This window comes from Saccostrea echinata, unplaced genomic scaffold (assembly GCF_033153115.1).
Source record: "Saccostrea echinata isolate AGI-Se365-2 ecotype Australia unplaced genomic scaffold, CSIRO_AGI_Sech_v1 ptg000059l, whole genome shotgun sequence".
Classification (NCBI taxonomy): domain Eukaryota; kingdom Metazoa; phylum Mollusca; class Bivalvia; order Ostreida; family Ostreidae; genus Saccostrea; species Saccostrea echinata.
The window spans coordinates 23,664-45,843 of NW_026889808.1; the positions used below are offsets into that span (position 1 = coordinate 23,664).

A 22,180-nucleotide genomic window follows, 5' to 3' on the forward strand; every position below is an offset into this window, starting at 1 on the left:
AAACCTTTCCAACCCTTAATACAACTATTTCTCACGATAAACTAAGGAGCAAGCTTTCTGACATAAAAGATTACATCCTCAATAAAAATAACTTTCCTATTTTCTGATTGACCATCTTCAAAATTACTCTGTTAAAAGTCTTTCTGATTCTACACACAATTACTTTTTTATAATTTTATATTGAAAAAATGCTCAAATTTCTCATTGTGACTCCTAGTATATCGTATTCGTAGACCGGGTCTTCCAACATTCTGTTAGAATTTCGATGGATACTAGCTTTACCCCTTTAAACGGCGACTTTTCATATTTTTATGAAGCAGAATTTATTCAAAAACCCTTGCTGTGGCTTTCAATTCAATATCTGGATATATCAACGACATTTTCGTCAATTAACAATAGTTATTTTTATTCATATGTCAACTCGATATAACCCAGTGAATGCAAAAGAAAGGAATCCACAGTGCCTGTCACATGTGTTTCATACTTGGATATTTTACTGATTAAGGGCCATATAACAACTTATTCAATGGACAAAAGGAATTTCGTCAGTTTTACCTTTCCCTATCTATAAAATTATATTCAACAATCACTTGTATTTGGAGTTCGTGTCTCTTAACTGAAAACGATCAATTTTAAACAGAAAATGTCTACGAACAAATAAGTTGATGTTTCAGGGCTTTCAGCCATCTTGTATAAAGTCACAAATTCGAAAATTCTATGGTCGTTATAATGACTTTGCAAATACAACATATCTATGAGTCGCAGTGTGACATGTTATCTAATAATTGTTGACATTTGTTTTATACCATTTTGCCGTCGGGTAACTCCATTTACTTGATCAATACAAAGGGCCCACGTGGGTGTGTCCGATCAACAGGAGATGCTTACCCCTCCTTGGCACCCGATTCCACCTCTTTAATCTCCTGGGGTTTCTTTTTTTTTCTCTGTTCACGTAATTTTTTAAAGGATTTAAGAGATTGATCAGAATCCGTTATCATCTCCCCTTTATGTGCTTAGCAGAGATTTTCCATTCTATTTAGGGCAAAATGTATCAATTGAGAATAATTATTGCTAAGATGAGCATTGAAATGTGTAATTAACATTGTTTCTTAATTGTCAGTGAAACATTTTCTCTCTTTCTCAAAACAATGAATTATGTTCCATTGTCTACATAATAATTTGTCTCTTTAAATTAGATTTGAATATTACAAATAAGAGTGCTTTTCTTGACATAATAAAAATTCTTGAAACGATTTACAATTGGATAATAAATAGCTGAAAAAAGAAGTTGTAATAAACTTTTGCAGACAGACATTAGCTACAGCAGAACTTTCCTATTCATGGTCTCAGATTGTAAGATTTAGATTTCTGAAAATATAAAAGACTAACTTCGTTATCTCTAAACTTGAAAATGTTTTCATCCTAGTCTTAATTCAGATTGATTTTGTCATTTTTGATCTCAACTCATGTCCTAGAAGTTTTATAAATGAATTAATTTTACGTATATTTATTCATGTACAGTATTCACAGTTCCGATAAATGTAGTTGTTTATTTAAAAAAATCATTTTACCGTTTAGTGTTTTATATTCAAATTAACATTTGTCAAAATCATTGTCAAAGTAGGCTTCCATGATCTCTTTTTTAGATGCATTTAAATCATTATTTTTCAATTTTCCTGGAATTTTGTTAATCCTTTCAGTAGACTGGTAGATATCGTGCAAAGGTCAAATCCATTTAGTCTCTAAATTTGATATGAGATTTTACTGTCCAAGGTTTTTATTATTATTGATTTTTTTCAGATAACCCATGCTTCTTCAAGTTATTTTGGATGTCTGCAAACTGCGAATCGTATAAAAGCCGTGTTATTGACCTGTCAGTAAGTGCTCAACGTGTTCTCAAGAAAAAAGACAAATGAACATCTTTTTTTTTATCTGCAATTTAAGAGAAATTTTGTCTGAAATGATCAATGTTTAGCTTTTACGTACGATAAATTGTTTTATGTAAGAATTGAGTAGTACATGTAACATATGAACCTCAAATCATCATTAACAACCCGATTTTCGTATTTCTACTTGTTCATTCTTACTTTTTCATTAAAAAAAAGTTTTTCTATAAAACTAGAATGTGATTATTTTCAGAAAACATTTCTTGTTTCAGTTGCTATCTGTTTGTAAAGTAAGTCTGTGATTATAAGCGTTTTTCATTCCAGTCGATGCCTGGTCCGAGCTTATGGCTGTCGAATTTGGGTTTTGGTTGTGATTACAAGTTTGACATCCAGAGTTCTGTAGATCCGATTTTCAGCAAAGTCAGCAATTTTACTGTGACGTCATACCGCACTATTGACTGTTTGCCAGCAACATCATATAATTATTCTCTCTGTGGTACTTTTTTCAATTTTCAAAAGAATTATACGTAGCATAGAACCTTCTGTCTATCAATAGCATGATATTCAGCTGTTAAGCAAGCGAATTTGGTTTAAGTATTCACATCTCAATTATTTCTTATCTTTCCAGACTTAGAGAGTTCGTAGAATAGAAATAGACACCACATAACGTGCCACATCTGCTTCATAATTGAATAAATTACGGTTTATATATGTTTATGGCAAAACAAACGACAAAACTATTGGACAAACGGGATGACTTCAGCTTTTCCATCGTCAACTTTCCCTATTTATGTAGTATTATTCCACAATCATCTGTATTTGGTGTTTATGTCTGACACCAGATTCGATTCTCAAGTTCGTGTTCTGAGGACGATGAATTTTTAACAGAGGAAGTCTACTGACAAATAAGTTGAAGTTATAGGGCTTTTCAGTCATTTAGTTTCAGGTCAGCATTTCGGGAATTTTATGGTCATTCTCATGACTTTCTTTGTGAATACAACCTATCATTGGGTCGTATTATGATTGTCATGCCAGCTGTTAGGCTATTGTTTCTTTTTACTATTTTGACTATGGATAACTTCTTTGACCATTGTAAAGGCTAACTGTGGTTTTGACAAAGGATGCTTACTCCTCCTACATGTACGCACCTGAAACTGTCTTTGGTGCTTCCAGGGATCGTGCCCTGTTCACGATTTTTGTCCTTTACTGGATGTATGAGATTGATCACTGTTATAATCGTCAATTTGCATTTTTAAAAAGTAACAAGAAATAAATTGAAAATTATCTCATCTTTTCCGACATATAATTAATAACTACCAGTCGTGTTCATCTATGGAATTGAATGTACTTCATTAGAAATAATAGGATAGATAGATGCTAACATCATTCATTTTCCGTGATATAATAACAATCTTTTACGTACGGGGCCAAAACAAAACAATACACATGAATAATTATGATTTGTTTTATCACTGGTTGCTGATTATGTTTATTTTTATTTTCTTAGCCCCGGAACAGCCATCAAAAATCACAGTCAAAACGGTTAAAACGTATGTAGATAAGGTCCATGAAATGACTGCTGGGGACATTATGTTATCATGGAGGGCACCTCCGCACGCCAGCGTCGATAACAACATAACTATGTACAGAATAGAATTCAGTAAAGTAGCTCGACTTCACAGACTTCAGTACCTCATTCCCCACAGTAATGTCACGCACGTTCTAGGGGTGAGGAAAATAGTCATTAATTTGTTTGTCTTTTCTTTATTTTTTAATAGAAAATTAAAAATTCAACACAATGTTCTACATGAAGTGATAAAAGATAATTAATGTTTGATATAATTAATAACAGCTTCCCTTATAAAATTTACTTTAGTTTATTATAGATTCTTAACTGAAGTAAATACTTTGATACTATGTAACTTTCCTCTAGAACTTTTTTTTCAGATATCAAAGCTTAAAAATCTCTCAAATTCAATAACAGTGGTGTAAAATTTGGAAATATGTGAATATACAAGTAGTACTGTAGTTCCATTTAATAATAATTTAATTCTGGTTGTAACACGCCATTTGATAGGATAAAAAAAAGAAAAAAAAAGATATATCGTATAACCTGCGTTGCCTACGTCACAATGAATTACGTCAAAAACGTATCAATTCGCTTGACGTTTTTTGAAAGGAAAAATTGTCTATTTTTGCACTTAATGATAGGAAATTAAATTATAAGGAATAAATTTAATAGCTACCCAAATTATACTTGTATAACCTGGGTTTGGGCAGTTAACGTTTTTTTTTTATAAACCGCTTCGCGCTTTAAAAAGCGTAAACTACCACAAGCCAGGTAATACAGTATAACTTGGGTAGCTATTAAATTCATTTCTTAAAAAAATGTGCGTGTATGAATTGAAGGACATAAAATATAACAATCTGAAAACCAAAGTAAATATACTTTGATTTACAGTAGTAAAAACCTTTAGTTTACTATAATAAGAACTTTGATACTATAGTAAACTATATAGTTCACCATAGTAAACTATAGTTCACTATAGTAAACTACAATCACTATAGTAAACTATAATAGTATTTTTTGTTAGGGTTGCTACAAAGGAACACAGGTTCTCCAATTCACAATTCTCGAATAGATTCTGTTTTACATTTGAATATTTTACATAGAATTTAGCGACATCTTTCAGCTCAGAATTTAAGAATTAGTTATATGCAACAGCATTTAATTAGAGTATTTATCAAGACCGTCCTGTATTTATTCCTAATCTTACTAAAATTTTAATGTATCTTAAGGTAACCTTAAATATCTATCTAAATTTGTGTTTCTAGAATCAAACATGGGTTGTAATCAGAAAACTACATTGGTTCAATGACTATCGATTTACTATTGTTGCAATTTCTGATGGTGGAGAAAGTAAAGAATGTTCAAAGACTTTTAAACTTGGTAAGAATTTATACATTTATTTTACCCGTCATCAGAGTAAAGATACATATTATGTAGTTTCATAGCTGAGGAAAAAAAAATTAGAGAGAGAGAAAGAGAGGGGAAGTATATTGAAAATATTAGAGCTTCTTTGAATATTTTCTATAACACGAAAGAGGAAGATATGGTATATATCATATTTCTGAACGCACATATATTTCATCAATTATTTGACAATTTATAACAATTTTCTTAATCTTTTTACCAGGAGAATTCGCAAAATTGACCGCCAAAAAAGAAGACACCGAGCAAGGTAAAAGGACTTTGGCACATTTCTAGACCTTAGAATTTTTAAAATATAGTTTTTCCAATAATGTAAATAAAAAAAAATATTTCATATATTTTTTTTAATTTCCATATATAAAGCTCATATTCATCATCTAAAGTTTGGTAAAACAATAAGAATTGTTAGAGTTATTGTCTGTTGTTGCCAACAAGAAATGTACGATTACCTTTGACAATTAATTTGCCATGTTTATTTCGAATTAACGAATAATTAAAATAATTTTAATAAGTATTAAAGCATCGGAAATTTTAACTGGTTAGTGAATTTACAGAGAGGATGTATACTGCAGATATAATTCGAGTTTTTAGGATGAGCCCCCTCTTATAGAATAGTTGAATAATGCTTTTTTTGAAAGTAGATAATTGCTTCAGGGTTCTCTAAAAGCAACTGAAGGCAAAGTTAGTTTAAAAAAATTCTTTTAATAAAATGTTATACAAAACCTTCAGCAATAACTCTCTAAGAAAATTCCAGAGGAAAAGAATGAGGCTGTGATAGCAGTAGTGGTGGTGGTCATTGGAATCCTGATAGCTTTTATACTCATCTGTATAATCAAACGGAAACGGACCAGAGAAGAACAGGAAACGGAAAGAAAAACTAGTGATGAGGTAACGAGAGTGTTCACCTTGTTAAAGTAATCATATACATATGTGTTAAACAGAAACCTTGAACCAAAGGTCAGACTGGCCACAGAACGTAAATTCTTTTCGTCGAAATATGGCTAAATGATTGCCGACTCGGCGTTTATCAATAAAAAATCAATCAATCATTACCCATTAGATATGACTTCTTACATTTTATAATATTTTTGCATGCATACAAGGGTCGTTCAATAAGTAATGCAACATACATTTTATTATTATAAATGTAGAAGCAGCTGATATAATTTTTAAGTCGAAGTGTTCTATTTAAGTTCTATTTAACCATTGGAAAAAAAAAATCATGGTTTTTCCTACTCTCTTCGCAAAGAAATTCACTTTAAAAGAAAGCATGGTCACTTTACTGAGCTAAAAAGTGTTTAAAACAGCCTCTGTCAAGTAGATGAAAATTAGAGCATCTTTGAAAGCTGCTTTTCATCATAAAAATAGCTGAAGATTCCACATGAAGATATGTGTTTGACATTTGTAAAGACTATAGTCTTCCACGCAGCACGTACGCAGGTAGGTTAAGGCTTGCCGTAGAATATGACAGTGCACTCTGTGCCTTCACATCTCTGAACTACCAAAATATGACGTCATAATGGAAAATGACGTCAGGTCACTGCAAACTTGAAGTGTTATGACGGGGAGAGTGTCATGAACTTTACACTTTATTTCAAACTGCATGTAAAATGCTAGATAGCTATTGCAAAATTCGCGGGTCGTTAAAGGTTTTTTGTCTTATATGTCCGAATATTTTAAAAATACATCGCTTACCTACCCTTGATTGAAATTCATCATGTTCAAAATGCTTTTGAAAAATATACTTTTGAAATGTACTCTGTTTTATGCCCATGGTTGGAGGTAGAATTTATTTTGTGTGTATAAAAGAGTCTGGCGCAGGTGATTAATGAGGATTAATCTGAGAATTTTTGTGGAAATCTGTAAGAAGAGGTTGTTCTCTACCTGAATCTTGCTTGGGAAAAATGTGTGTTGGCTTTGTTTTAATACAGATTACGATATTCTGTGGAAAATACCCTCAAATTTGTAGGTAAGTTGAATTTCTCAGGAAATATTTTGTACCCAAGTAATACTATGACTTTTCCCAAGCACATTTCGGATACACAAGGATACGATGAGTTTATTTATATAACAAAATGTTAATAATTATTGTGTTAATCAGCTGCGCCGAAGCGATTTATATGAAACATTTCAAAAAAAATATAAATGACCGTCACGTGATCAACAAAGTCATGTGATATCACAACAAATATGCTAATATATAGCCGAGGAAACCCTTTATATAAATTGGAAGTATTAAAGTTCAATGCTTATGACATATTATGTTTTGAGCGCATTTTAAAGCTTCGGGAAGCCTTAACATCGCTGCGTAGGTGTTCAGATGGATTCGGAATAGGAGAGTTCAAAGATCACAGTCTACCTGATCAATTTGAGTTTGTAGAGCCATAAAAGATCTTATTTGTAGAAGATCATTCGCATTATTTATTGAACACCCTCGTATAACCCTGAATTGTCATCTTTTGAGTCCTACTGTAGTTCTAAATCCGCCGTCTGTTCACATATCAGTGCACTTATTGTAGGAATTTACCACTGTGATGTCACTTCTCCCAATTTAAAACGTCTTACTTGAAGCCTATAACTTTCTCCTATCACTAATCACAACTTATGGCATTTTATGAATTTTGTTTAAGCATATGCATGTAACCCTCGTATACACATGTATATATACATGTAGGCATAAAACCGTCGTCTGTTCACATATCAGTAAACTTATTGTAGGCATTTACCACGGTGATGTCACTTCTTAGATTTTTTAACGTCTTACCTGAAGCATTTAACCTTTTTCTGTCACTACTTACAACTTATGGCATTTTATGATAATTGTTTAGGCATATACCCTCGATTGTCATTTGACTTTTTGTAAATGTAACCATTTAAAACTGTCGTCTATGCACATCTCATCACATCTATTGTAAGTTTATATCTCTCTGATATCAATTCTCGCATTTTATCACGTCTTCAAGGACTATCGCTTGTCACTACATATTATCTTTTGTCCATTTATCGTTTGCTTTAAAACCACCCATGGTTGTCACTACTCACATCTTAAGAAGTTTTAATGTAGGCTTATAATCCTTTATACGTGGCCACATCCCATTCCTCCTGTGACGATCCGCTCCTGATAGATCACATGGAGATATGCTTTGAGAACCTTCAACTTTTGGAAGTAATTGGAGAGGGAGCCTTTGGCAAGGTCCATAAAGGTGAATATCTTCAGGAGGACGGGAAACGCTGTACTGTGGCCGTGAAAATGCTTAAAGGTAAATATCAGTCAATTTCTACAAGAATTACTTGTATGACATGTGATTGCTATAATAATAGTTACAATAAGTCTGCTGTACGCCTGTTTGCACAAGAGTTTTCGATTTCAGCCTTTAGTGAATTTGCAAATCTTTTGATAAGTCATTCATTGCTTTTTGCTAACAAACAAGAAACATTTGAATCCTAGTTGCTTTTTGATTAATTTTCAGAGAATAGCAATATTATCTATATATGTAAAATAGATCAAATGAGGGTTTTTAAAATTAAATTCGATTTAGTGATTTATATTTCTTTCAACACTTCTTAGCATAAAGTTTAGATCATCTACTATTCTCTGAAAATTTGTATCTGTATTAAGAATAAAGGAAGATCATGAAAACTCCTTTTTAAACAGAATTTGCAGATAAAACAGAAGAAAAAAGCTTAATGACAGAAATAGAAGCCATGAAACAGCTAGGAAACCACCCTAATATTGTTGGTATGCTGGGTTTCTGCACAAAGCCGTCCTTTTTGTGTCTTATAATGGACTTCTGTCCTCTTGGTGATCTCCGACAATATCTCCTTAACTGCAGGCACCAGGTTAGTACCCTGTCTTATTACGTTTTCATGACTGTATTGTAGAATTAACTTTTAAGGAATTTGATAGAATAAGAAGCTTTTGCTTTGTAAAGTATCTTACATTGCTTATTCATACATATGTGGATTATTCAAGCACGTATAATTTTCAACCAGGATTTTGACCCTACTTTTAAGTATATAAATAATTTCACTGTTTTTTGTTAGGAAAAAAAAATCTCGTAGGAGGAGAAAACATTAATCAAGTGATAATATCTGCCTTAAGTAAAAACTTTGAAACACTTTCCTACACTGATTTGTCATGGAAATTATATGAGTATACCTTTATATTTGCATTATTTTATGTATGAATGTCAATTGATGTCCTTTCTAATAACTTTAGATGATGAAAATGGGTCAAAGAATGAGAAGGAGGTCTGACAGTGGAATCAGTCCAGGCTGTGATAGAACAAGAGGCGCTGAATTCTGTAAGTCTTCCCACCTGGTGTGATCAAATTACTGTTTAATGGAGACATGGACACAGAACTATGCATCTAGTGCGCGGTTTTACCTTGCTTTATTTGTGTAAAATTTGCAAATCTTCTTTCCCTCTCGAAATTAGTGTTAATTATTATACTTCTGTTAAAATGTTTTCTATATAAAGTTAAGAAGGTAAAATAACTATCTTTATAGTCTCAAAATTTCCACACATAGCAAAGCTATACCCCGGGGTATAGTTTTTGCTATCCACCCTTCGGAAAATTTTCATGCAATTTTTGCCGCCAATTTTGGTTTCCTGTAATCAATCTATAGACTTATGATGTCATCCTGACTTCAGTAGCATTGTGGCGTCATCAGGATTTAAGCTCATTCTGGCAGTGTTATGCTATTCCAAATACTTGTTCAAAACTTCTATAATTATTTTTTTCCCATGTTTTTACTATCGAACTGTAGTATCAGGTAAATCCAATCCTCAGAAATTATGATATACATCAGTATAATAAAACGCTTATCCACTGGCTGTGAGTGGGATAGCTCTTTCATCAAACCCTTGACAGGAACTATTCCCCTCGGGCAAACCCTCGGGGAATAGTTCCTGTCGCGGGTTTGATAAAAGAGCTATCCCACTCACAGCCAGTGGATAGGTGTATACTATCAACTTATACATGCATGTATTTTGAGCTTAATTACTTTGTATTATCTTCAAATTTCATCGTAGAATATTTGCATTTACTGATTTCAGACATTTGTTAACATTTTAATTTTTAGTGCACTTGAGCTTTTCTGATCACATTTTTCCGCCTACGTCCTTCTGTCTGTCCGTCCGTCTGTCTGTCTGTCTGTAAAATTTCACACTCTCGACTTCTTTTCAAGAACCTCTGACTAATTTCAACCGAACTTGAAACAGAGTAAACTAGGATAAAAGTGTATTCAGTTTTTTCAAAAGAAGGGCCACGTCTTGTTCTAAGTGGAGATATTACGAATTAGTGAAAAATTAATGGCATCTTTTAAAAATCTTCTTCTTAAGAACCAGCGAGCCAAAAAACTTGAAACTTAAACGTATGTTGAACCATCCTCAGGTAGTGTATATCCAAATTTGTTAAATTATAAGTAGGATAGGGCCACAATTGGCGATCAAAGCTTTATATAGGAAGACATGGGAAAAATTTTCTTTTCAAGATCAGCAAAGCCATGATGGGTCATATTTATATAGAAGCATCCTCAGGTAGTGTAGATTCAAATTTGTCCTCGTCATGACCCCTGGGGGAAGGGAGGGTCAGAATGGGCCATCAATTTTTACATAGGAATACACAGGAAAAATCTTTTAAAATATTCTTCTCTAGAATAGCAAAGCCTTGATTGTCATATTTATATGAAAGCATCCATAGGTAGTGAAGTTTCAAGTTTGTTCAAATCATGAACACCCCACTCCTTTCCCAGACCACTTTTAATTTTCAATAATGACTGATTTCTGCATTTTCCTGGCTAAAGTGCTCAGGTGAGCGATGTGGGCCTTTTATTTATATATGGGACCAGTTCACACACATGCAGTGTGTAAATTTAACATATGCCCAAAATTTCGCAGACATGTATTTTCATATGAGTATTTTTATTCCTATTGCAAAATATAAGTCAAGTCCGACTAAATTAATTTTTACATATGATTAAATTTACTACTGGTGTATGTTCAGCCATGTAAACGCTCAGCAAAATGTACACACATATGCAGATATTAAATCGTCTATTGTTGTATTACATTGTTAAAATGCATCGTTTTATGCATAGGTAAGCGTAGCAACCTTCCGCTTTGTCAGTTAGTCAAATTGTCATTTTAAGTAGCATTTGAACAAGAAATAGCGAGAAGGAGAACTGCAAAGATAGAGGAAGAGACAAATATCTTTCTTAGTACAAGTACATAGAAGAAAATCATGGAGATGAAGGACAATAAGAATTACTGCGCCCTACATTGTAAGGATAAACGCATTTCCACATTAAAAAACCTATTGTATGCATTCGTTACCAAAGTTATATTTAACAAAATTGAAAAGCATCTAAAATTGAAAATTATTTTCGATCTTATATTTTAAAGTTTAATTAGCATTTATTTCTTTGCAAAACGCCACAAAGAAATAATGATGTGTTTATATATGGTTAATTTCGATTGTCAAAACATGCAGCATATGGACATCATAGAAGTGAGGGGTCATTTTATACCTTAGATTGAGTAACAGTACTTTTAGACATTGTTTACAATACAGAAGTTGAAGTATGCAGAATTTAAGTAAAAGATGCATAACTCTCTCATAATATAGAAATATTAGTAATCTGCAAAATACGAGAGTTGTCGGGCCTGTCACGATACTGGTGTGTGAATGTGTTTCACTTAAGGTTTTCTGCAACGCTGTCATAATTTTTTTTCTTAAGATCTTTCATCCAAAACAAATTTTCATTGTTTTCCTGAAAATTAGAAAGAATTAAATTTTTTACGACAAAATATAAATGCTGATACTTTATAGTTTTCCTGGATATTGAAATATTTTCTTGGTTAAATTATTCTTTCAAAAAGAAAAACAAGGATGTGTAATGCATGTAAATTTTTAACAATGAAATAAAGAACATTCGTAATATCAAAAGACAAGCATATATTTCAAACCAATGCATTTTTTTTCTGATTGTTGGTGGAGATACTAAAATGATATAATGGCGACACTTGTAGATTTTCAATTTTTATGATGCTCTACATGTAACACTGCCGTCGTCAGTGATATATTCCTATAGAAACTATTTCTATGAAAACTCACTATCGGATGACACTGACACAGTCTCCAGAGCTGTATTTAGTCTATCATGCCAATCTTTTTCTTTTCATAAGTGGGTCTTAGTTATCTATCATGAAAACCAATAAAATGTCTCATTTTATCATTGTTTATGTTTTCTGTAGTCGCTACAGATCCTGGTGGATTGGAAGTGCTTTCTACAAATTCCGAAAGTAACGGTAAACATTTTCCACAAATTAAGATTTCTGATTCCAAGATGACTTGTGACACAAATCATCAATCATTATGGCATTTAAAACATAAATGTTTCACTTGATATCGATAATTCCTTATATCTCTATATTTATAACAGAAAGGGAGACATCGATAGTACAAAACGCAGACATCTATGTTATATAAAGAAAGAAATTCTTTATTTAGAGGAAACATATATCAAAAGCAACAGAATGAAACAAAATATGATAGACCTTGATATGCTTGGTATTGGTATTGACTGATAATGATGTGTACATACTTCCAGATAAAACCAAGGAAAGAACATTAAGTTTACATTGTTTTTCTTTTCAAAGTATCTACAGAGTCGGAATGTTGTATTCAAGAGACGACACTTCTGTCCTATGCCCGGCAGATCGCCATTGGGATGGTAGGTAATACATATGTACATTGAAGATAATAACACCAAACTCAATTCTCAAAATAATATGGAAAGATCAGATTTGTATTTCCATTGGATGTTATCATGAGGAGAACAAATACATAATTATATTCTTGATCCAGTTTGTCAATTATTACAGATTAAAGATAGTAATAGAAGTGATCAACATGGAAATGTCTATATCATGAAAAAGCTAAATAATAAATATAAATTTGTATAATACATCATTTTCAAATGTTTTTTTTTTTTTTTCAATTGCGAAAGATATCAAATGAATAAACCATCATATTATCGTTTTCAAAAGAAGATAAGGACTCGTGTATTGCTGTAGAATTATGATTTGTTATAGGAATATTTATCCCAGAAGAAGTTTATCCACAGGGATTTGGCCGCTAGAAATATTCTCATGGTGGACAATCGTAGACTGAAAATCTCGGATTTTGGTCTGACACGTGACATATATGAAACAAACATGTATCAGCCTACTTCATCCCGTAAACTTCCCTACAAATGGATGGCCATTGAATCCATATTCGATCAAGTATTCACAATAAAATCCGACATGTAAGACTCTAAGAATTCTGTGTATAGTTATGATTGATTAAGGTAACAAGCTTGTTAGACAAGTGTAGAATTAGGTTGGAGCCTTTTCATAAACATTGTTTTCTTTTATTTGTTATTTAAACAATGACTTAATGCTTTTAATAGTAAGAAAGTATTAATTAATCGTTAATTTATGTGTCACATGGCAAATATTACAAATGAAAAATGTGGCTCAGAGATGATATTAAAAATATTAATTAAAATGTTTAAATTTGGATTTCTTGGTAATCAGATATGTAGATTTATATATTATAAATTCTTAAAATGGTATGAACGTGTACCTAAGTTATATTATTAATATAAAATGAAATTAAGGAAATTGAATTGACGCAAGATCTTTTCTGCTATAATTATATTTTTCATTACCTCTCTCCAATTTAGATGGTCTTTTGGAATAGTTTTGTGGGAAATCGTCACCCTGGGTGGCAGTCCATATCCGGGCATTCCTAATGAAGATTTATTCCGCCTTCTGAAAGATGGCTACCGCATGGACAGGCCAGAAAATTGTTCCACCGACATGTAATTAAGTATACAATACTTTAGACTGATAACATGCTAATCTCAATACCATAGAGTTCTTTTTTTTTTTTTTGAATTATTATTTCTTAAAGTAGGCAACTTCTTACTTATCAACAAATCCTTGAAAAACTTATTTTTCAAAACATTTATTCATGGTAAGTTAGAAAACTGATAAAGATATATTGTAATCTGTGATTTTGTTGTTATAATAGAAGAAATCCAACATAGTTATTCCTTGTGAAAGACATATTGCAAGTATTTTACAATTATACAATGACTGCTGCTTTATTTTTGAAAAATGTTTTTTGAAAGTAAATAATCCATTGTGTCTAGAAAGATATGCATTGTTCATATTCGAATTCGATGCCTCTCTAAAATAACCGTGAAGTTTGACGTGTTATCTTCTTTAAAATTTTAATTTTTTGGAGGATAATTTTTAATTTCATTGGAGCACATCTAATAATTAATTCACATTGTTAAAAATAATCTTTCCAAGAGTTTTATTTTTTAATCTTCTTAATTAAAATTGAATTTTTTTTATTTGTATATTTTTTGGATCTAAAAGTAAGTAACGCACTGTGTAATTACAGATATCAAATGATGCTGTCAGCCTGGCACCCAAATCCCGACTGCCGCCCGACTTTTACTGACCTCCGTACAAGACTGGAGTCGATGTTGGAGGCAACAAAATCTTACATCAACCTCTCCGTCAGTGTGTCACAGGATTACTACACAAATGAGAGTTCGTCAAGGTAAACAAACCGTTAGTCAGTACCAGTTCAGCAGGGTAAATTTACATATTGAATGAGAATACAATATACTAAAGAGAATGTCATAATCTAGAAAGTATACTTAGAGAAGATCATTAACTAGAAAGTGTAATAATCTAGTAATTTCAGAATATTCGGTCACTTCTGGTTGGACAGGTTAACCATTTAATATATGGTCTTTTACGTTTGCCGCCGCCATGTGTAACTTCAAAAATTGTGACAAAAAACGGTGTTCTTTGTAAGGTAACTTTCATGACGCATCCTTGATTCATGATCGCCCCAAATTCTAGAGAATGATTGATGACATACATTGGACTGAAAAAGATGTACGACATGGTAACCCTTCGCCTCTTATTTGGTCCCATTTTTTCAGATATAACATGTGGGTCAGGTTTTGACACAAGATTTGATTATTTGGGTTAGGGTTATATTTGATTATTTAGTTTTATATTTGAGTTATACGCACACGCTACAACTTATTGTAAGTGTGTTATTTCAGTTGATTCGATACGCCAGAGCATGCTCTACGTATGAACAATTTCTAAAACGATGTATGTTATTGACAAACAAGTTGATGAAACAAGAATATCAGCAGTCTCGTTTTAAGTTATCATTTCGAAAGCTCTATGGTCGATACTATGACCTTTTCTTCAAATACAATCTATCATTAAGTCAAATGCTGACTGACTTGTTAGGTCATTATTTACACACTGAATTGTCGATGGATTTTTCCGTTATTTCCCGATCATGATAAGGAGCACACGGCGGGTGTGATTGGTCGGCAGGGGATGCTCACTCCTCCATGGCACCTGATCCCACTTCTGATGTCTTAGAGGACCGTGTTTGCTATGCTCCTATTTTGTAATGTTTAATGGACTTCTGAGCTCGAATACTGTTCGATATCTCCACATATTTTCTATATCTATTCAAAATTTTACAAATATTCTGAAAACTTCTATTTATATCCTTGACATGTTTTCAGCATAAAGGTCACGGGAGAAACAGTTATTTTAATAATGAGTTGGGAACGAACGCGGATAAATGGCAAATGAAGGATTTTGTGATTGACTGAAAATGTTTCGTGATTCTTAAAATACCCTCATGGTTATTGTGCACCTTGTTTTGTGCGATTTTGCAATAAAAAAAAACCGTTATGTGACTTCTAGAGTCCATGTAATGCAATGATTATGCGCATTTCAAAAAGATGCGTCCATTGAATTGTTTTAAATTTTAGTTTCCCTTTGTTTCTAATATGTATGACAAAAATGAGGTCTTTTCTAATATGTAAAGACAAAAATATATAGCAAAACTATTTTATTATAGCATGAACAAATAAACGTTGGAAATTTAATGTAAATAACAATAAAAATGGTAGATAGTTTCTTTATAGGGAAACAGTTATTCCACATTTATTAACAGTAACATGATTTCCAAAGCCTTTATTCTCTTTTATCTTTTTTTTTTGATTTCTTTTGAAAAAGGGTTGTCTTACTGCAAGAGAGTATGCACTCTAAAGATAACATAACGATCTGATATAAATTTCTGAGCAGTCAAAAATAATGATTCATAAGGAATACATTGCCATTCCACAGGAAGTGTAATATTCTGCCTAGTTTGCTGCAATTTTTTATTGCAGCGCTGAACTTGATTGTTCTTTCCTTTTTACCTAGTTTCTTGTTATATGACAAATGAATGATTTTAATTGACAAACACATTATTGATACATTTTAAAAAAATGAATAAAAAGTTTATATATCTGCATAATTTCACACTACAGTTTATCTGAGACGTCTAGACTAGATGGCATAACGGTCATGTGCTTTTATTCCTAATGAGGGAAGAATAAATCAGTTTTTTTTCTTGCAATTGGATTTCATTTTCCTAGAATATCTAGCGTCACTTTGACCGATTATTCACTCAGACGAAGTCTAATAAACGTCTTTTGAAGAATATGACTTACAAAACTATATCAATGTCTGCTTCGTTATTTCATTATAAACTTTATTGATCTGAACTAATTATGAACGACACTTGTCTGCTAACTGACCCCAGGTTGAAGTAATGGTGTAGTGGATAGTGTAACGAGATAAAAATTCTTGCTTGTACTTAAATAGAATTATTGGCTTGAATTTCTTTGTGGAGACATGTAATAGTCATTTTAAAAAAAGTGTAGTTGATAATAATTTCAAGAAAGAAACATTGTAATTTACAAATAACAGCAGATGTAAGATTCAAACGTAAATATTAATCTTAAAATGTGAGATTTTTCGAATTCATGGTTTTAAAGAAAAAGAAAAAAGGTCACAAAAACGATATATGTTTGATATATTCTTGTTTTCTTTTTGTTATAAATAAAGGGACACCTCACCACTTTCCCTGCCAGACAGTGTATCGGACAGCACCGGAAGTAGGGTTTCGTCATATTTCGTCATGAATGCACAAGGGGAGACAAATCCTTCGCCAGTTGTTCCCAATACTTATCTGTCCCTCCCACAAAACTCAACGACAGCCGTGAGTTCTAATGAATTTAAACGTGAATGTATTCACGGATCAGAATTGACCTCTTGTTTCAACACAGAACAATGTGATATGTGTAGAAGTTTACCATGTGCCTTGTGTAAAAATGGCGCCAATTTTAAACAGGAGAATACTCAGTCAGGATATCCATTGAATGACGTCACAAAATCGTCGTCCATAAGTAAATTAAGGATTTATCCACACGGAAGTAAGATTGTCTATTCTGACAAGATCATAGCTGGAGAAAAACAAACTTTTGACATTTGTTCCAATTCAGTTTCTGTCCAATCCATAAACACTCATAAATAGTTTATAAATGATTCTTGAATAAAATTATATCAATAATATAGTTCATTTTCACATGCATACACTTAACAAATGAATTACTACAATTTTATTACAATTACTCCCAATGCCCTGAGTCCGCGCAAAGTACTTTATTATAATAGATGAATCGCTCTACGTTAAGATTTGTCTTATGTGATGCTACATGTATAGGTGTCTATGTCACAAAATACATGTATCTTTTATTGAGAAACTCATATTATATATCTGGTAGATTTTTTTAAAAAAAATAACAATAAAACTTTTATATACCCTATTTATAAAAAAGCGAAAGTAGTCATGCATGAAGTTTAATTTCATGCTTTCCAGATTAAAACACCATGGAAAATTTGAACGCATAGGACACCAGGATTCTCTCTCTCTCTCTCTACAACATAGCAGAAGACGTTTATATTTATTATACAATGTTCATTCTCTGTGTTTTTATTTTGAGTATCAGATATTATAAATCTAAGAAGAACTGCTAAATGAATGCAAGATTAAAAAATAATGTCAAGCTGAAATGATATATATTTTTGTTAATTATCAGTGATCCAAGAATAAAAAAAAAGATGTTTTATCATAGCTCCTTCATTAATGCAGAGATCATAAAAATCATTTATCTCCTTATGACAATGCTATACCAATTACCAAGTGCAAGTGGATAAAACCTGATCTTTTAAAGCATCTCAAGTTTTTTGTAGCCATCCATTTACCATTTAATTACGAAAATCGCAAAAACAGCATACTTTTCACTCTGTTTATACCATAAATAAAAAAAGATTGTCAATTAAACAGTGATTAATTGCTGAGGTCACGATATAATAAGCCAAACAGGAACAAATAATTTATCTTTTTGTTCGGATCAATGTCAAATGTCCGTTGTTGCCTTCATACAGCTTAAGATTTGTTTTTGTGAACTGAAAATAAATAAAAATGAAACAAGCTAAAAAAAATTAGGATTGACAGTATCTTATCTAAAAGAAATATCAACAATAACGGTATTTAAAGTATACTCTAGTAAAATTGATATATTAAGAAATAAATATAATTCAGTTTTGACTCATCAATCAAAAGAAAGGAAGGGAAGTTGGTAATATATCTGAGAGAAAAGATAATACAAAAATTCAGAAGTACAACATAAGAAAGTTACATGTATAATAAATAAGTTAGAAATAAGCAACTAACAAGAAATAGGCTATAATGAATAATAAAGTAGAAAAAGGCTGTAATGAATAAGCAAGAAGGAAAAGGCAACACATCAAAAAATTATCTATTGTAAGGCAATACAGAATGTGAGAGAAACTAACTGTAGAAAAAATAAAAACATATTTTAGTTTGCAGAGGATAATGTTGATTCTCGTTAATTATTTTTCTCGTTCGAAAATCTTCTAAAACGTCTACTTTCATAAGTGTATCAGCGTCTCTAGGTAACACTAAAAAGCCGCCTTGTGTGTTACGAAATTTTGTTAGACAATTCTTTGTCTGTTTATCTCAATAACTAAATGTTCGTGGGAAGCAAACATTTACTTTGTCTTGACAATCTCAATCAGCCATTCATCAAAATCCCGACGGGAACTGTAAGCATATGTGATAAACTATTAAAGATTAAACTCGAATCAGGACATAAAAAAACTTTATGGAGATGTATTTTCTATGTATAATTATCTATTTAGAATTCATTTATGATAACAACATGAGAAGCATTTCCAAATGCATCTCTTAATACGGAAAATTAAAGAAAAGATTCACTATTTTTTAAAGTGATACATCGTGTCGAGGGAAGAAGTGTTTTCTACTTTGTCATATTTTATAATTGTTCGACATGGTTCTTTTATGTCCACCGAGAACCATATTCTACAATCCAAGGATACTGAACTTGCACGAGTATTGATCTACAATATGAAATCTATTATAATTAGAAGTCATCAACAAAATATATGAACCTTAATTCATATGGACTGTTGGTCGCCTGCGTGGCGCAGTGGTTAGAGCGTCTGCTTTAGCTGTCACGGAGTAAGGAGTTGATCCTTACGTCGCGGGTTCGAATCCCACTGTGGGACGTGGAGACCGGTTCTTCGGATGAGACCGTATAAACCGAGGTCCCGTGTGGCAGTAAGTGCTGGCACGAAAAAGATCCCTCACTGCTCAATGGCCGTAAGTGCCGAGTATAGGACAAAATTTGCAGCTCTCCACCGGCAAGTGGTGGCGTCTCCATATGAGTGAAAAATTCTCGAGAGGGACGTTAAACAACATACAAACAAACAAACATATTGACTGTTGCATAAAAAATCATTTAAATATTTAAAATAATCACTCTTAGAACATTAACACAATTAGATTTTGTCTATAGCCGAAAAGAAACGCCAACGTTCTTGGGGCGCTTTTTTTAGAACCCATTATCAGATTATCGACAGTCGATCAAATATATCACATGTGACTTACTTTCTATGTTTTTTAAATAACGTGCACAGCCGTTTTGCAATGAGTTGTTTTATTAAATTGTTTGACCCTATTAAGTTCATTTCCATATTTATTCCGTTGTGCATAGATGTCGTGTATCGTTTGATTCCACAGTGAGTGATGTAAAATGAATGACCGTCCACTGAATTTTTTCATCTGTTAAAATATTGAAAAAGTTGAATCCTGATTAAACACCAAAATATGACGTCAGACACTTTTACTAAATATAAAGGATATTTAAGAAAAATAAATTGATCATAACCAACAAAAATCAAGATCGAAATATCATTCTAATAATACAAATCAAGAGCTCGAGTAAAGCAAACAAGGGCATCTAAAAATCCAAATAAAGGAGCCATGTAGGAGTAAGCATCCCATGTCGACCATTCACTCTCATCGTGTGCTCCTTTTCATAGTCGGGTGAACAGAAAAGGAGCAGTATGAAAACTATTTTATATTGCTACAAATGTTCAATTATACAAAAGCCCATTGAGCTCATTTTCGTAGATAAAAAAATATATTTTTCGCGTTATATCGCGAAACTTTGGCGAATAAACGCGAAACTTTCACTTTATAACGCGAAACTTTCCCTGTAAAACAGAGACATTTGCATAAGTCTACAGTTTGTTTTACTTTTTAATGATCTAGTTTATTCATTACAGTGAAAAACGAAAGACTATTTTGAACTTGGATTATCACGAGCTGAAATTTTATGTTTTCTCGCCATTGAATGTGTCTTTCCTCTTTCTAAATCTTTTTTGCCGTCACATTTTGTCTTTCTCAATGCTGTTCAATACAAGTGTTGAAGCGTATAGTAGAGGAGCGAAAATACAAGTCTAACTTTAATTAGATTGAACACTCTATATAGAATTTGAAATAAAAGATCTCAGAAAATTGGCAACAATGAGGTAAATTTGTATTTCACGGAACAATTGTGTCACATCACATGAGTAACCTAATGTGAAAATTGGATGACAAATATTCGTATCAAATATTTCATCTCCGATAGACTCACTGAAGAAATACAACATTGTATTTTAAGGTTGCACCATTTGGTCATACCATTACTTACGAAAACATTGACAATTTATTCAAAGAAAGCAACGAGTGGAGATCTTCCTGAGAAAAAAAAAATTAGTCTACAGAATTTCTTGGATTCAACAAGTGAAAAACAAGAAAATCTTTAAAGGAATATTCATTTAATTAATTAGTAGGGTTTTGAGATTAAATGCAAAATCAACACTAATCTATCCATTTTTCGCATCAATTCTCTTTTACATCATCTGAAGAAATGTCATTTATAAATTCATAGAAGTCCCCCTCTGCGTTCATGTTTTTTTATCTGTCAGTCAAGATCACAGGTTCCTGAGTAACATTACTATATATGTATAATTTCGCGTTATAACGCGAAAGTTACGCGTTTATTCGCGAAAGTTTCGCGTTATAACGCGAAAAATATATTTTTGTTACCTACGAAAATGAGCTCAATGGGCTTTCGTACAATTAAACGTTACCAAAAAAAAAAAAAAAAAAAAAAAAAACCTAGTAAAAGGGTAACAGAGCTTAGAGGACAAGTCAACCTTTCACGTCATTCACTCTGAAATCAACGATAAACGAAATTTATGCACAATGGAATGAATATGGAATAAGACTTAGGAATAGTTAATATAATTGTAATAAAATAACCAAAAGGAAGACACGGAAGCGTAACCTGGCAGTGTAGATTGAAAAAAAAACGCGTTAGTGATTGAATTGCTTTGATGATGAACTGCTAAAGATTTCCGAAATGTAACATCATTAAGGTGTCGGCAACGTTAGCGTCTTGCAAAAATAATGTTACCATATTAATCAACAATATAGGTCATTATCACCTGCATAAGAGTTTATGTCTCCAATTTTATTCGATACATAGGATCATGCTCTACGTATGAAAAAGGCAAACTATTGACAAGCAAATGCAATCTAACGCTAGGTTAGTGTTTGACATTTCTCCTACACGATTTATGTGTACCCGATCATGACAACCCTAACAAAAAATATTTTACTTAACTATAATTATGTTCCCCAAACGAAGTTTGGGAACATATTGTTTTTACTCTGTTTCTTCTTCTTATTATTATTAAGGTCTTCCGTTTCCAACGGAAGACCTTCTACTGATTCTGTTGTTTCTTTTCCACTATTATTATTATTAAGGTCTTCCGTCTTCACGGAAGACCTTATAGTGATTCTACTGTTTCTTATTATTATTCTTTTTTTTTGACCAAAATTTTGTGCACGCGAATTCTCGAAAACTATTTAGTAGTTTTCAATGAAACTTGCACAAAAATGAGTCATTATATGAACTTTGTTCATCACAA

General features: G+C 32.2%; 2 protein-coding genes across 2 annotated transcripts in view; both read left to right on the plus strand.

The window, feature by feature from the left end:
* The window catches only part of LOC133174824 (vascular endothelial growth factor receptor 1-like), a 36,315-nt gene extending 18,930 nt beyond the window's left edge, over window positions 1-17,385 (plus strand). The window contains exons 8-22 of the mRNA XM_061309926.1: window positions 1,801-1,877; window positions 2,211-2,382; window positions 3,394-3,614; window positions 4,722-4,836; window positions 5,084-5,128; window positions 5,633-5,766; window positions 7,943-8,138; window positions 8,534-8,718; window positions 9,098-9,182; window positions 12,137-12,190; window positions 12,542-12,615; window positions 12,977-13,191; window positions 13,612-13,749; window positions 14,340-14,501; window positions 16,877-17,385. Of these exons, the coding sequence (XP_061165910.1) occupies window positions 1,801-1,877; window positions 2,211-2,382; window positions 3,394-3,614; window positions 4,722-4,836; window positions 5,084-5,128; window positions 5,633-5,766; window positions 7,943-8,138; window positions 8,534-8,718; window positions 9,098-9,182; window positions 12,137-12,190; window positions 12,542-12,615; window positions 12,977-13,191; window positions 13,612-13,749; window positions 14,340-14,501; window positions 16,877-17,345 (2,342 nt within the window). The 3' untranslated portion in view covers window positions 17,346-17,385. The remainder of the gene's footprint in view (window positions 1-1,800; window positions 1,878-2,210; window positions 2,383-3,393; window positions 3,615-4,721; window positions 4,837-5,083; window positions 5,129-5,632; window positions 5,767-7,942; window positions 8,139-8,533; window positions 8,719-9,097; window positions 9,183-12,136; window positions 12,191-12,541; window positions 12,616-12,976; window positions 13,192-13,611; window positions 13,750-14,339; window positions 14,502-16,876) is intronic.
* The window catches only part of LOC133174825 (alpha-1A adrenergic receptor-like), a 124,324-nt gene continuing 109,750 nt past the window's right edge, over window positions 7,607-22,180 (plus strand). The window contains exon 1 of the mRNA XM_061309928.1: window positions 7,607-7,613. The gene's annotated coding sequence lies outside the window, so the exon portion shown is untranslated. The remainder of the gene's footprint in view (window positions 7,614-22,180) is intronic.